Genomic DNA, 14893 nt, shown 5'->3' with positions numbered 1-14893 from the left:
AAACAATTTGTGGTACTGTAATGAATTAAGAATGTCACATAACATTATTATGTACTGGCTTAACTGTGGTTTTCCTTTAAAAGGTTCAGTACCAATACACTAAATAAGGCTGCTGGGAAATGGATATGTATTGTGAGGATTAGAGGGTCTTTGTCACTTATGAAATTTTAAAAATTGTATCATCTATGATTCCATATGTTCCAAAAGACAGTTTTTCCCATAATATAGCATTCTCACCTATAGTCTCATTTAAAGTACGGATGTGGTTCTGGAGGTAAGCATTGTCTGCAGTAACAGGGAGGCCTGGAAGGGAAGCCTTGATCTTACTGTAAGCTTTTGAAATGTCCTCTAGTTGTTCTTCCAACTTTCTGCACTTCTGTTTCAGTTCATAAACCTCGTTTTCCAAAAATTTAACATACTCTGGAAATGTACAGAAACAATATTGCACTAATTTCAATCTGAAGTACAGAGTAACTCTTCTTTCAAAAGAATATTGCATCAGTTTGTTCACATTGATGTACACTAGGGCAAAAGTAGAAAATTTACCTCAACAAGGTGCTACTGGTTGAGCAAACATAGAGCGAGCTAGCACGAGATGCCAGTGGGCACGATTCCTGACACAACCTGACATTTTAGGCAACTGCTCTTTCCAACCTATTATGTGTAACAGAATTCTACAATAACTGCTGTCAAATCCATTTTGATTTTATTAAGTGGAACAGTAAAATCATACTGACATAGGAAGTAATCTTGAACCACAATAAATGACTTAGTGAAAAGCCGATAAAATCACATCATAGAATAGAATAGAATCATACAGCACAAAAAGAGGCCACTCGGCCCATCATGCCTGTTCCGGCTCTTTGAAAGAGCTCTCCAATTAGTTCCGCTCCCCCTGCTCTTTTCCCATAGCCCTTTTAAATGTAAATCATCCAGACTGGCTGAATTTGTGGACCAAAGCAATGCAAGGGCTTCATATCACCTCTCTGCCCCCCCACCCCTGCACTGCACTGGGCATCAGTCTGTACCAACCGAGTCCCCATTCACTGCACTGGGCATCAGTCTGTACCAACCGAGTCCCCATTCACTGCACTGGGCATCAGTCTGTACCAACCGAGTTCCCATTCACTGCACTGGGCATCAGTCTGTACCAACCGAGTCCCCATTCACTGCACTGGGCATCAGTCTGTACCAACCGAGTCCCCATTCACTGCACTGGGCATCAGTCTGTACCAACCGAGTCCCCATTCACTGCACTGGGCATCAGTCTGTACCAACCGAGTCCCCATTCACTGCACTGGGCATCAGTCTGTACCAACCGAGTCCCCATTCACTGCACTGGGCATCAGTCTGTACCAACCGAGTCCCCATTCACTGCACTGGGCATCAGTCTGTACCAACCGAGTCCCCATTCACTGCACTGGGCATCAGTCTGTACCAACCGAGTCCCCATTCACTGCACTGGGCATCAGTCTGTACCAACCGAGTCCCCATTCACTGCACTGGGCATCAGTCTGTACCAACCGAGTCCCCATTCACTGCACTGGGCATCAGTCTGTACCAACCGTGTCCCCATTCACTGCACTGGGCATCAGTCTATACCTTAAAAGTTGTAATATAAAGCAATTTGTGATATTGCCCATTATGTGTATGTGAACTGCTCATTACACAGAACTACCTTCACTGAAGCAACATGATACTGCTGGGACAGGAACAGGCATTGCATGATACTGTCCTTACATTTTAATTGCACTTTAATTGAATTTTTGAAAGGGCTATGTGGCCACAGGGCTAGAAATGTAAATGAGCTTGATGAGGAAGTCCTTTGAATATAAAATACTGCCTCTTTCGTGTCTCAACCATAGCTTTTATAAAAACGCAAATGTGAAGATTAATTCCTCTTACCAAAACCAATCCATATCCCAGAAAGAGAAGAGTTCAGTGGAACAATTAAGAAGTTTAACTGATGTCTATCATGGGCTAACAAATAAGAGATTTATAATCCTCTTTAGTTGAGATGTTAGGATGTGAGAATTGCAGTGGGAGATACAGTTTGCATTTACTGTATATTGTTCTCGAGCTTGGTGGGTAAATATACTGCAAGGTGTGGAAATAAGCCGTGCATGTTAGAAAAACCCCATGTTCAATGCCTGATCCATGGAAAGTTAACTAGTTAGAAGGATGCATGAATGATTTGTGGACTTCTCAAACTGGAAAGCTGCCAAATAGGCCATTTAATCCAGCTGTTTGGGGCAGCAGGAAATCAAGCCCCTTCCAGCGTCACATGATAGTGAGGATTGGGTAATTTTTCCTTCCTTGCCCAAAGGAGCTCAAGGCAACTTGTAGTGCCTTGCTATCAATCTGGTGAACAACAACTTGCATTTATATAGCGCCTTTAATGCAGTAAAACGCTCCAATGCACTTCACAGAAGTGTTATCAAACAAAATTTGACACCAAGCCACCTAAGGAGATATTAAGGCAAAAGCTTGGTCAAAGAGGTAGGTTTTAAGGAGGAAAGAGAGGCGGAGAGATTTAGGAAGGGAATTCCAGAGCTTAGGGCCTTGGCAGCGAATAAAATCAGGACCATCTAACTGTGCTCAGCTGAGACCATCTAACTCAGCACAGACCAAGAATCAAACTGGGTTCTTCTGATCTGTACTGCTCAATTATATACTGCTTTATGAACTGAGCATTTGAGGGAGCTATGAAGAGTTTCTTTGCATGACTGCATGTTTAAGGTTTAACTAACAGCTAGTTACCTGGCGTGTATGGGGTTATAACATCTTTAGATGTCTCTTTGGGGCTCTTGAGTGATCCTATGTCGTCAAATGATTTGTCCTTGCTTTGGTTGGCAGGAATTTGCTCACTCAGCATCTCCATCTCGTTCCTCATTTGGGCAATAACTGTACGCAGGTTTACGTTCTGCTGCTGGAGTTTCCGAATAACATCTGAAGGAAATTCTGCATTATCCTGATCTCCTTTCTCGGGCATTGCAGCCTGTCAGGATGAAGAGAAAATGTGGTGATTGTCTTTTTTGGTTTATCTAATTTGTACAAACAGATCAAAATCCCCATGTAAAGAAATTAATATATCAGAGGCATACGTAGTGAAACACAGCAGCCCCCTAGAGAACTGGCAAAGAGTGGCTGCAACAGTCACAGAATCACAGAAACCCCACAGTGCAGATAGAGGCCATTTCGGCCCATCGAGCCTGCACCGACACATATCCCACCCGATCCCCGTAACCCCTACACCAACACATATCCCACCCTATCCCCGTAACCCCATGTATTTAATCCCCCCAACACTAAGGGTCAATTTATCATAGCCAATCATCCTAACCCGCACATCTTTGGACTGTGGGAGGAAACCGGAGCACCCGGAGGAAACCCACGCAAACACGGGGAGAATGTGCAAACTCCACACAGACAGTCACCCGAGGCCGGATTCGAACCCGGGTCCCTGGCGCTGTGAGGCAACAGTAATCTCAACAAATGCAAAAGTATGCTGCAACACTGTGTGAATATCTTTAAAAGATGCAATGCAGCATAGCCCGCCACAGTTGTGAATGATGCAAAGTGCACACATGGTACAGATAAACACTCAGACTAATTGACGTAAGAAAACTACTAGGCACTTGGTCAGTATTAAACAAGGCTTTAATCAACTGTTTTTCAACATGGAGATCTAGTTGTGTCCTTCACTAGTTCCTGTTAAAGAATGTCCTGAGCAAGCTGGGCCCATGCCCAAGTATTTATACTCTCCCTGGACAGCGCCACCAGCAGGCCGCCCAGTATCATTTCATAAGTCATTTCCACATGAATGACAAGATTCATGTCACCATTTGCAGTCACTCTGGCTGGGCTGGAGAAAGAAAAATAAGAAATAATGAATGCTAAAGAGACAAAAGACTGAGAAAAAAAAGGAGAGACTGGAATTCACAACACTGAAAGAGAGACTAAAGAAAAAAAGACAGAGGGCTGGATTTTATGAATGGAGATGTGTTGGGAGGCGGGACTGCTGCTTGCCGGGTGTTAGTCCCGCCTCCAGCGACATCTGGCCAACCCACACTATCTTCCATTGATTGGCCTCGTTAAGCCCGCCCTGCGGGCTTAGCCAGCCAATTAATGGAAAGCCGGTGACAGATGACGTCAGCGACTGACGTTTCATCTGTTGAGATTTTTTGACAGCTGAAATTAAATACCAGACAGGTGTTTTTTGTACATCATTATATATGCATGTTTTTTATGAATCATTGTGCTGTTAACTAAAATTAAGTTTCTGTAGAAATTGAAATATACAGAAATTTTCAAAAAAGAGTGCGTGCTTGCAAAGGAAGAATGTGGATTGCAGCTGTAATGGCTTCAATGTGATTGAAAATAATGAACTGTTGAAAAATAAGCAAGAGACTTTGAGAATGGTTAAAAATAAGATAAGGAACAACCATAAAGTAGTTTTATTAATTGCCTCCATTTTTCAAAATCTTTACTTATTTAGCAAAGCTCCAACAACCTGCCTATTAGAAATGAATGTGGTAACTGCATTATTTCAGTCTTCCACTTCAGTTAAATGTTAATGTTTTACTCATTTGCCTATTCATTTGAATTCTTGAGGTGACATGAATAGCAACCCTTATTCAGATACCATACCCGAGATGTTCCACCGGGCCAGGAGTGTGGCAGACAGGAGTTTTCTTTCCTTGTAGAAGAAATTAGGTTCTTATAGAATCATACCTTAGACAAGGCAAGAGGAGACAGACACACCTTGTAATATACTAAGCAAAAGCCAGATACAGTGGATGCTGGAAATCTGAAATAAAAACATTGCTGCCTGACCAGCTAAGTATTTTCCAGCATTTTCTGTTTTTATTTATTATACGAAGCAAGTTTGACACTTACAATGTTGTTGTTACAATGATCTCTCTCACATGCTGTGTTAAAATGTTAATGGCTCATCAGAGCCTAGGTAGTAGCATGGAGCGCTTTACATCCCTAGCCTCTACCTAGTAGTATTCCCCCACTGTCAACTTCACAAAAGCCTTTATGTAACTGCTTGTCGCATGTGCCTGTCATCACACTTATTATCAGCTGCATGCAGACATCTGGGCTTTACTGCACATCATGGCCACTGATGGTAATTTGGCCCTTTTGTGTAGTTTGGCTCAGTTGATAGTGCTCTCGGATCTGAGTCACAAACCCCACTCCTGAATTTAAGCGCACAATCTAGGCTAATATTTTAGTGCAGTACTGTGGGAGTGTGTGCAGGTGTACATTAACAATGTACAAAATAAAGAAACACAGCACTGCCACCTCTCCTGCAGTTTCTTGTTTGAATCCCTCGAGTCAGCATTCTGCCTCTCCCACAGCACAAAATGGTCCTAATCAAAGTCATGAATGATATTCTCTGTGACTGTGGCACACTATTTTTCATCATCCTTTCTGACCTCTCTGCAACCTTCATCCACTGGAATATTAATTAGCAGACCACAACATTGCAAGACACCTAGCAGGACTGTACTGGAGTGCTGTCCCAGATCGATGTGGGAACCTGAAGTGTGCCTTCAGAATCCTTATGGTCTACTCAATGAGAAGCTGGGTGGCATCAATGAGCACTCAAGGAGTACTTGGGTTCCAAACCAGTGTCATCAGGCACGAAGGTAGCCTCAGTCACTAATCAGCCATCCAGAAACGTGCCTTTGGCTTATGAATAGCGCTGAATTTAAGGACTGTTTTAAAACAAAGGAATAACAGCAGCTGCCTAAATAGCTTACATTCACATGCATAATGAGGTGCTTTGCATTACACATCAGCTGTGCATGGAGAGAATATACTGTTTTCTGCTTAGAAAACAGCTTTCTCAAAATGGGGAAAGAATGGTTATGTGGTTCTTATCGATGGCATTTGTCTGTAAAAAAAAAAGTAATGAAATGAATTGGACAGCTCACACAAACAAGGCATCAGTTACTTGCTTGATGCAGTAGTGGAAGCTGCTTGTCTGAAATTGCAAACAACCCCTGATGCTGCCTTGCTTGAAAAACGCAAGGCATAGAAAGGAGTGCCCCAGTGACTTTTACATGGTAATGCTGAGCTTCTGGTGTAGGTGCACACTAGATCCTGGGCAAGCAAGTGGCAGATGCCTCCAATGGTGCCTGATGAGCTTGTCCTTCCTGAGTTTCTCATCCTACAGTTCATCCACTTCAAAGCACAAGTATAGCAGAATCCCTAATGGAAAAACCATTGTGTCCTAGACTTTATGGCTGAAATAATCTCCCCACCAACTGAGGCAATGCTGATGCTATTGGTAAACTGGAGATAGTAAAATCCCCAAATATGCTTTAAATATTTTTAGCAGCAAAGTTTGAACAAGTACACTATCCTAATAAGAAAACTTTTGGCAACATTTCTGCCTCTCTAATGCTACCTAGCAACCAGCAATGCTTCTTTTATCAGGCTTTGATTGTTTGAGGCAGATCACAGATCACGGTGACCCCGAGCTTCCGGTCGCCTGTCATTTTAATTCACCGCCCCATTCCCACTCGGACCTCACCGTCCTCGGCCTCTTGCATTGTTCCACAGAAGCTCACCGTAAACTCGAGGAACAGCAACTCATCTTCCAATTAGGCACTTTACAGCCTTCCGGACTCAATATCGAGTTCAACAATTTCAGATCATAACCTCGGCCCCTATTACATTTTTACTTATATTTTTTATCCACACCTTTGTTTTGGCCCTTTTCCCCCCCTTTCTTTTTTTTTCTCTCTCCCACATGGCAGCTGTCTCCCATTCTGCCAGCGCATTTCACACCTAATCTGGAGCCGTCTTTTGTCTCCACTAGTCCTATCACCATCTCGTCTCATTTTGAATACCTCTTAATGTCTCTTCACTTCTCTTTTGTTCTCTCCCAGCCTGGCCTTTTAATCTATTTCATTTCCTGTGCTTCTTTAATCTTGACAAAGGGTTCACCCGAAACGTTGACTCTATTTTCTTACCACGGATGTTGCCTGGCCTGCTGAGTTTTTCCAGCATTTTCTGTTGTTATTTCAGTCACAGGCAGTAGGAAAGGGAAATCCAGTGTGGACTTTAGTATATTATTTAAATCTCATTTGCATGCAGCCGGTAGGATTTTGGAGGGCACAACAGGCACAGGAATATCAAAAGGGGATTTTTCTTTAAACTGGCAGGGGATCTTGCCCATTCTTGTCCAATTTTCCTCCACCCTGAATCTGCCACAAAATGGGCAATAAAATGCAGGAAAATCTGGGTCTACTTCCAACCCCAATCAGTTTAGGTAAGTCTCTCCACCAGAGGGCATAGTCATTCCATGTACTTAAAAGTACGGGGCAAATAACTCCAGCATTTAATTTTCAAACAGTAGAAAAATCTGACAAGCTGCTGCACAATTTTGTTTTTAAGTGTACATTTCCTTCCTTACTCATTTTCTCTTCTCCTGTCCTAAACACACTGACTCCTTGATGATTTACAGTTCCATGTGCAGCAGGATCTATCCTGGTAACTTGTTCAAGCGGTCATTATTCACATGTGATCCTTGACTGTGAGTGTTGGGACAAGGTGGCTTACAGCTAAGCCCAATCCAATCTCCACATACAGTCTGCTACTCTCAATTCAAAGTTTCCTAACTCAGTCACTTCATTTGAGTTGCTGCATAATTTAAGTTTTTTTCAGGACTAAATGATCACTTTGATGTGTTGCTTAATTCGAATGATTGGTTAAATCAGATTTTTCTTAATGCAACAACTCTGAATTATCAGGGGTAGACAATATGCACATTTCCACCAGGGGTCATCAATGAATAGAGAAATCAACTAACTCAGTACTGAACGGGGTTCGGAACTAGGGACTTTGCGGATCAATATGCTCTGTCTAAATTGAGCGTATCTGCTTTACCTGATTTATCATGCCCTTTGCCCCATCCAATTACTCACTGCAGTTTCTCCTCTTCATGGTATTTGAACATGTTATTGCCACCCAATTCCATGCTCTCTAACCACTCTGTTCGAGTGCCTTCAGCCTAGGTTCTGGCCCAATACTCTTAATACCGAGATTACCCTAGCCAAAGTCACTGATGACCTGTGTCCTCCTCTTCCATGACACCACGCTCTCCTGGTTCCATTACCTGTTCCAACAAAATCGCATCATCTTTTCCAAAGTTTCTCCTCCCAAGCTCATGAGGTCAGTTTTGATTTGCTCCAATGCTGCAGTTTTGCCTTCTTCAACTCCTTATCTATATGCTGCCCCTTTTCCACAACCATGGGGGCAGCTTCCACATGTACACCAATGACAATCAGCTTTACCCTCCATTCTATGACCTGCAACTTAATAGCAAAACTAAAACCATCAATTTCATTTCTGACCAGCAACTCTACACCGCAGGTGCCAATTCCCCATGCCTCTCCAACTGCTCTCTCAGATTCAACGGACAGTGCACAACACTGATGCCCTATTCAACCCAGGCTGGAGCTTCAAATCCCACATCTGGTCCACTGCCAGGAGCTTACTTTCACCTCAACAACATCAACGCTGCATTCCTACACAAACTTCAATATCTCCAAAACTACTTAGCTCACACCCTATCCCACACAAAGTCCTACAAAGCTATCTTGCTTTTTCTTGAGGATCTCCACTAATTCCCAGTTACCCAAAGCACCAATTTCAAAATCTTCCTCATCTTCAAATCCCTCCAGGGCCAGATTCTACTGTACCTGTACAATCTTCTCCAGTCCTACATCCAACAATATAGAATAATAGAATCACACAGCACTGAAAGAGGTCATTTAGCCCATTGTACCTGTCCTGGCTCAATGAAAGAGCAATTCACTTAGTCCCATTGTCCTGCACTTTCCCCATATCCTTTTAAATTTTTCTTTTTAAAATTTTTATCCACTTCCCTTTTAAAAGCTATTACAGATTCCATTTCCATTACTATTTCTGGAAGGGCAACCCATGTCCCAACAGCCTCTGGAAAAAAAATTCTCTCAACCTCTCCTTTTGTTCGTGATCTTATTATACCCTCTAGTTATCAACTCACCGATCCAGTAAAATAGGATTTCCTGACTTATCTTCACAAACCCCCCAATAATTTTCCATTAGATCTCCTCTTAACATTTTTTGTTCAAATGAAAAGAGCCACAGATTCTCTAGTCTCTACTCACAACTAATGCCTCGTCCCCGATATCATCTGTGTGAATCTCTTCTGCATCCTCTCTATGGCCTTGACATCCTTCCAAGGCTCCCAAAGCTGGACACAATATTCTAACTGCAGCCTAACCAAAGATTAGTACAGGTTTAGCATCACTTCTTGGCTTTATGAATCCACACAACCTCTGTTCTTCCAACTCTGAGCTACTGGGAAACCCTCCCTCCCCTCTACTCCACTATCAGTGGCATAGCCTTCAGCCCCGTGTCCTTGCACTCTGGAATTCTCCTCCTAAAACTCTCCACTTTGCTACCCGTCTTCCCACTTTTGAAAACCTCCTCTAAACTCTTTGGCCATGCCTTTGGTCACCTGCTTTACCCTAATTAACTATTTCCTGCTTGGTGTCCACCGCTCTTCTTGTAAAGTACCTTCAGATGTTTTCGTACATAGAAAGCACTGTATAAATGTAAGTTGTTGTTGCTGCAGCAATTTGGTTCAGTTGAAGAAGAAAATGAGTGCCTAAGGGCAGCACAGTGGCCAGACAAAGCCAGAAATGTATATGTCCTACCACAGGCTAAGCTACATTTGATCCATACAACTGAAATTGAGCCAAAGATGTGAAGATTGCTAGGATTTTATCTTTTTTCTAACTAGCTTTTTCCCGCATTCTTAAGTTTCCCTGCACATTATCTGGCCATGATAGGAGCGGACCTGCTCCTTCACCTATCTTACTCTGAAACTGGAGGTGCATGGGTATCAGTGATCCAGGGGAACCTTTCTCCTATCTTCCCTCCTTCCAGGTCATAAAACACCTGACCTCTGCTGAACCCCTTCACTTGGTAGCACTGCGGAGAATGGAAAATCCAAGTATAAGATACTTATTTTTAATAGCCCAGTATAAATTTTCCATTTGAATTTTTCTGCCATCATAAAAGTAGTAAAAGTGAGAATTTTTAATCTAAATTTCAAATAATTAAGCTCACAACAATTTGCCTAGTTCCTGTGAAATATTGTGTGTGAATTCTGTGATCAATAAAGTGCAGGGATTTGGTACTGGGAAACCAAATACTTTAAACAATCCGTACAATTTTAAACAGGGTAAAGTATGTGCATGGTATGAATTAATTTACTCCAATATTAAATTAGAACTAGCTCTGAAGCAAATGATCTGGAATCAGGCTGGTGTGAGGAGCCTTGCATGAAAATCTGCTCCTCTCATGTGAGCTTTGTCAGGATCTTTATCATGATGGAGAGCCTTGCCAACTTTGACAACTCACGTTAAAGCAGCATCCTGCTTTGGAGAAAGCACTCCAGAAGTTTCAATATCAAAGGCAAAGCTTGATATAGTGTTGCCCTTTTTAAAAAAAAGGAGAGTGGGGAAGGAAGCAGATGACAGTGGGAAAGTATAATAATAATAATAAATAATTTTCACCTGTGAATCCCGCTCTGGAAAAACACCATGCTTCTGCAGTGCAGCTATTGCTCGGTCTCTTTCTAGGGTCAATGCTTGGACTAACGTCTCCACCTCCTGTAGTTCACGCCCCTTTTCTTGTAGTTCCGCTGTAACCTACAGAAAATCACATGGCCAGACAATTGCTTTCAAAAACTTGCTGAAGAAGCTGGATCAAGATCTAAAGAATGATAAAATCACCCAGGAGTTATCCTTTACTGCAGTAATACTTAGCAGCTGGTCTGATTTACCTTAAAAATGATTTTTCTTGCCAATTTTTAAATGCGTCTTCTTCCCATCTTCTCCTGAAGGTCTTACCTTCTTACTGGGGTTGAGTTCCAAAGGTGCTGGTTTCACAAAGGTACCTCATCCAAGTGGCCAATAGTCATTCCGTTAAACCATGATGGATATCCCAGCCAAGCTCAATCCTCTCCTCACCAGATGTGTACATAAGCACACTTCCAGGAGGTGTCACTGGATAGCAATCAGGAAGGCAATCCTAGCGAATTTACCCTCCCTGTCCCTGGAGTGCAAAAGCCCATGTGGTATTCCTACTGCCACCCAGCCGAATCAGTTAACTCAGCACAGTGCAAGAATTGAACCTGGGACCGTCCTGGTCTGCACAACTCAGCTGCTCACTGGATAAATTTGCTGACTCAAACCAGGAGATCAACACTTCTAACCATATGGCATGGCCATAGGTTTTACGTATCTATTAGAATTATCAGGGGAAGGAAAAAATACCAGCAGAAAAAAAAATGGAATGTCCCAATCTATGGATATCTTCGCAATTTGCATCAATGTTTTTCCCATAATCATTCAGAGCTATACAATTGAAATAGGGCGAGCCACGCAACTTCAGCTCCCTTTTCATGACCATTCTGCCTCACAGTTCATACATTTTCTTAAAAAAAAGACTCCTACTCTTTCTTGTACTTTTTAAAGCAACAGATATATCTGATAATCTGCATAAAACAACTATGAGTTGAGCAGCCAACCCACTTATTGCACCACAGAACATTTTGGCTCATATTCAAAAGTTACTCAATAGCTATGTCTGTAGCTGTTGCAAGTTTAGCTATGGATACAAGTGTTGATTTCCTTGTTTGTGAATTGATATGGTGAGTAGCTGGGCCATACAGATCATGAAGGGCCCCACAAAAACAACCATAAAAAATACTTCTCTAATCTAAGTAACTCATATGAAAACTGGTTAAATATATTGCAACTGAAGCTGGCAGACTCACGGTGTTTTGATATTACAGAACCACCTCTTGAAACTTCCCTTGCTAATTAGTCACATAATGTCTCCCAAATACAAAAACAGGCATCCAGAACCATTCATTGTAGCACAAATAACAACAGTGGTGAGAGGCCTCTACTTTGCTCAAACTGCTCATGTCTGTCCACTGTCTCTCCAGTCTGCTGCATGAACACTCACAAGTGGATCCAGAAACTGGCAGGAGAATATTACCAAATTAGGCCGACTCCTCTGCAAGGGTACAATTACAACTTTCCAGCAGCTCGCAGACAAATTCCATTTCGCTCAACATAACATTTTCCACTACCTCTCAATAAAGCGCCATGTCCAGGACCAAAAACTAATCGGTAAACTTCAATGCCAATTAACCTCTCATCATCTCTACAACAGTGCCATAACCTAAAAGATATTCACAGACATGCCTCCAACTACTGCGCCATATTTGTTTCCTCGTCAACAGACAACACAGAAAGCTTAAAGGAATCTTGGGAATGAGACTCAGAACACCGGATAACGGAGGAGGAACAGGGATCTTGCAGTAGAATGCTGACTGGTCAACTCAACATCATATTTCAAATACAAAAGCAAAATACTACAGATGCTGGAAATCTGAAATAAAAACAGAAAATGCTGGAAATGCTCAGCAGGTCAGGCAGCGTCTGTAGAGATAGAAACAGAGTTAACGTTTCAGGTCGATGGCCTTTCATCAGAACGTTCTGACGAAGGGTCATCGACCTGAAACGTTAACTCTGTTTTTAACTCTACAGATGCTGCCTGATCTGCTGAGTATTTCCAGCATTTTTTGTTTTTATCATATTTCAAATGTTCTGCACACTAAACAAATTCCACAAATTCTATCCCTTGATAGCTAATCTACAGTGGAGGGGCTTGTGCCAGGAGGGTGCACTTGCTTGAGCATTCTGAGTACAGTATGTTCTACATTCAATGATTCTGGACAGCGGTGCAGGAAGCTACTAGGTCACAAGTCCTACAAAATTAGTCCCATTTCCGACGTGTCTGCTTACTCGAGGCAAGGCTTCACAGGACACAGCCTAGCACAATACTTCCTCCTCATAGCAAAGAGGTGTATTCCCCCGCTGAGCTGACAGACATGCACGAGGGTAAACACGTATCATGTGCGAGTCAGACAAGGCCTCATCTCCTGGGCCTTCTCTGGCAGCCCGTGCAGCAACACCATTTCAAGATTTCACTATAACCACGTTTCCTTATCCTTGCGGAAAGAGGAAAATAGTGTGGTGCAAAAGGGGAGATGTACAAGTGGCAATAATCCACTTGATGCACAAGAGAAAACAATCTAAACCAAGCATAAACAAACACCACCACTAGACAATTATAGGTTGAACCCTGGACAAAATGTTTTGTCTTGTTAATACTTACTTGCTCCCTTGATAGCTCAATGTGTTTATTCAGTGATTAGTTGAGCCAGTGAATAGGAGGATCTCAGATTCAATCCCCAGTATATGCAGAGTTGACTGACCTCAACCAGGGCAGAGATAGGGTCAATACTCAAGTCTCTGGATTGTGAAGGGGAAAATTAGCCAGGGTTCAGATCCTAATTGTTATCAAGTAGCCTCTGCTGGAAGATTGTGCACACAGACGTCAGGTGAGAACGGTCAGCATTGGGCTCTTCTGTGAAGCCTTCCCATTAAATAATCTGCCAAATCTCACCATCAGGGCTTATATATGAATAACTACTTTTGCAAGGAACTAGAGAATCCCATCCGTCTAGGATCCATCAGGAAGGGAGAGGAGAGAAAAATGAGCAAGAAAATTAAATGTACACACAAAGCTTTCAAAATATGTACACCCATGACAACAAACTATCAGTATATATTGCAGCAAAAATTGTAAACAATGAATCAACCAAATGTGAAAATTTCCAAAAGAAACTCACATATATTTTAATCCAGTTAATTTAGTTCGTAATGGTATTGTTTGCAACGTTTATGGATCGACACCCAACCATATAAATTGGAGCCGACACTTACGCCAGACATCCCAAAAACAATAATCTGGGGGAATGGGCTCAAATACTTCAAAATGGGATGTTGAAATGGAGGTCTGGTCTGAAAAACTGGTCTAGTGAATTCCATTTTCTGTGACTCACCTGGTCTCTGGCTTGGCTCAGGCTTTGAATAAGATCTTCTGATTTTAGGTACTGACTTCTTTCTATCTCCTCACAGCGTCGTTGCCAGTCCAACTCTCCCTGTACTTTCATTTGCTCCAGACCTCGCTCTCTCTCTACTGCTCGGACAAGTTGCTGTTTATATCTAAATCCAGAACAGTTTCAGTATGAGAGGAATAATAACTTTTGCAAAAGAATTATCCATTAACCTTTTGAAGACTGTGATTGATGGCTAGCCCTGAATGTGGAACAGTAATTCAATCTCAGGGGATCTGCTGCCAATAGCGAATATCTGATATCATCAGAACTGCACAAGTAGAATTATCTTGAAACCTGTTGCAAGATGTACCAAGCACGGCTTGTCCTTCACCCTTGCCCGTGCCAACTTACTTTGGCTCCTAATCCCACATGCCTTAAATTAAAAAATTTCATCCTCATGTTTAAGTCCCTTAATGGCCATGCCTCCCCGTATCTCTGCAACTTTCTTCAGCCCTACAACCCGTCCTTAAACTCTCCGTTCCTCTGACTCGAGCCTCTTGCGCATATTCCCCTCTCTTTACCCTATCACTGGCGACCATACTTTCAGCTGTCTGGGTCGCACGCTCTGGAATTTCCACCCTAAACCCTTCTGCCTTCACCTCCCTCTGGTCCTTTAAGTTCCTCCTTAAAAACCACCTCTTTGACCACGCTTTTGGTCACCCCTCCTAATCTTTCTTTTTTAGTCATGGTGTCCATTTCCCTTAAGCCTCTGTGAATTTCCTTGGGATGTTTTTATATATTAAAGCCGCCACTGGAATGCTGATTATAAGTTGTTCTATAGTATTTAGGTCAAGCAAGATTAGAAGATGGTGGGATAACCGGAACTAGGTGGGGGAGGAGGGA

General features: G+C 42.4%; 1 protein-coding gene across 3 annotated transcripts in view; it reads right to left on the bottom strand.

Annotated features, from left to right (window-relative positions):
* The window catches only part of ccdc57 (coiled-coil domain containing 57), a 179256-nt gene that overhangs the window by 49452 nt on the left and 114911 nt on the right, over positions 1–14893 (bottom strand). For all 3 annotated transcript variants that reach the window (XM_085963583.1, XM_085963585.1, XM_085963584.1), the window contains exons 9-12: positions 13994–14156; positions 10587–10721; positions 2761–2998; positions 238–420 (exon numbers count right to left, since the gene is read on the bottom strand). In XM_085963583.1, the coding sequence (XP_085819709.1) occupies positions 238–420; positions 2761–2998; positions 10587–10721; positions 13994–14156 (719 nt within the window). The remainder of the gene's footprint in view (positions 1–237; positions 421–2760; positions 2999–10586; positions 10722–13993; positions 14157–14893) is intronic.

The sequence above is a fragment of the Somniosus microcephalus genome, chromosome 21 (genome assembly GCF_052327205.1).
Source record: "Somniosus microcephalus isolate GS21.2 chromosome 21, FLI_Smic_1.0, whole genome shotgun sequence".
Lineage (NCBI taxonomy): Eukaryota > Metazoa > Chordata > Chondrichthyes > Squaliformes > Somniosidae > Somniosus > Somniosus microcephalus.
This window is presented reverse-complemented; position numbering and strand designations above follow the sequence as displayed.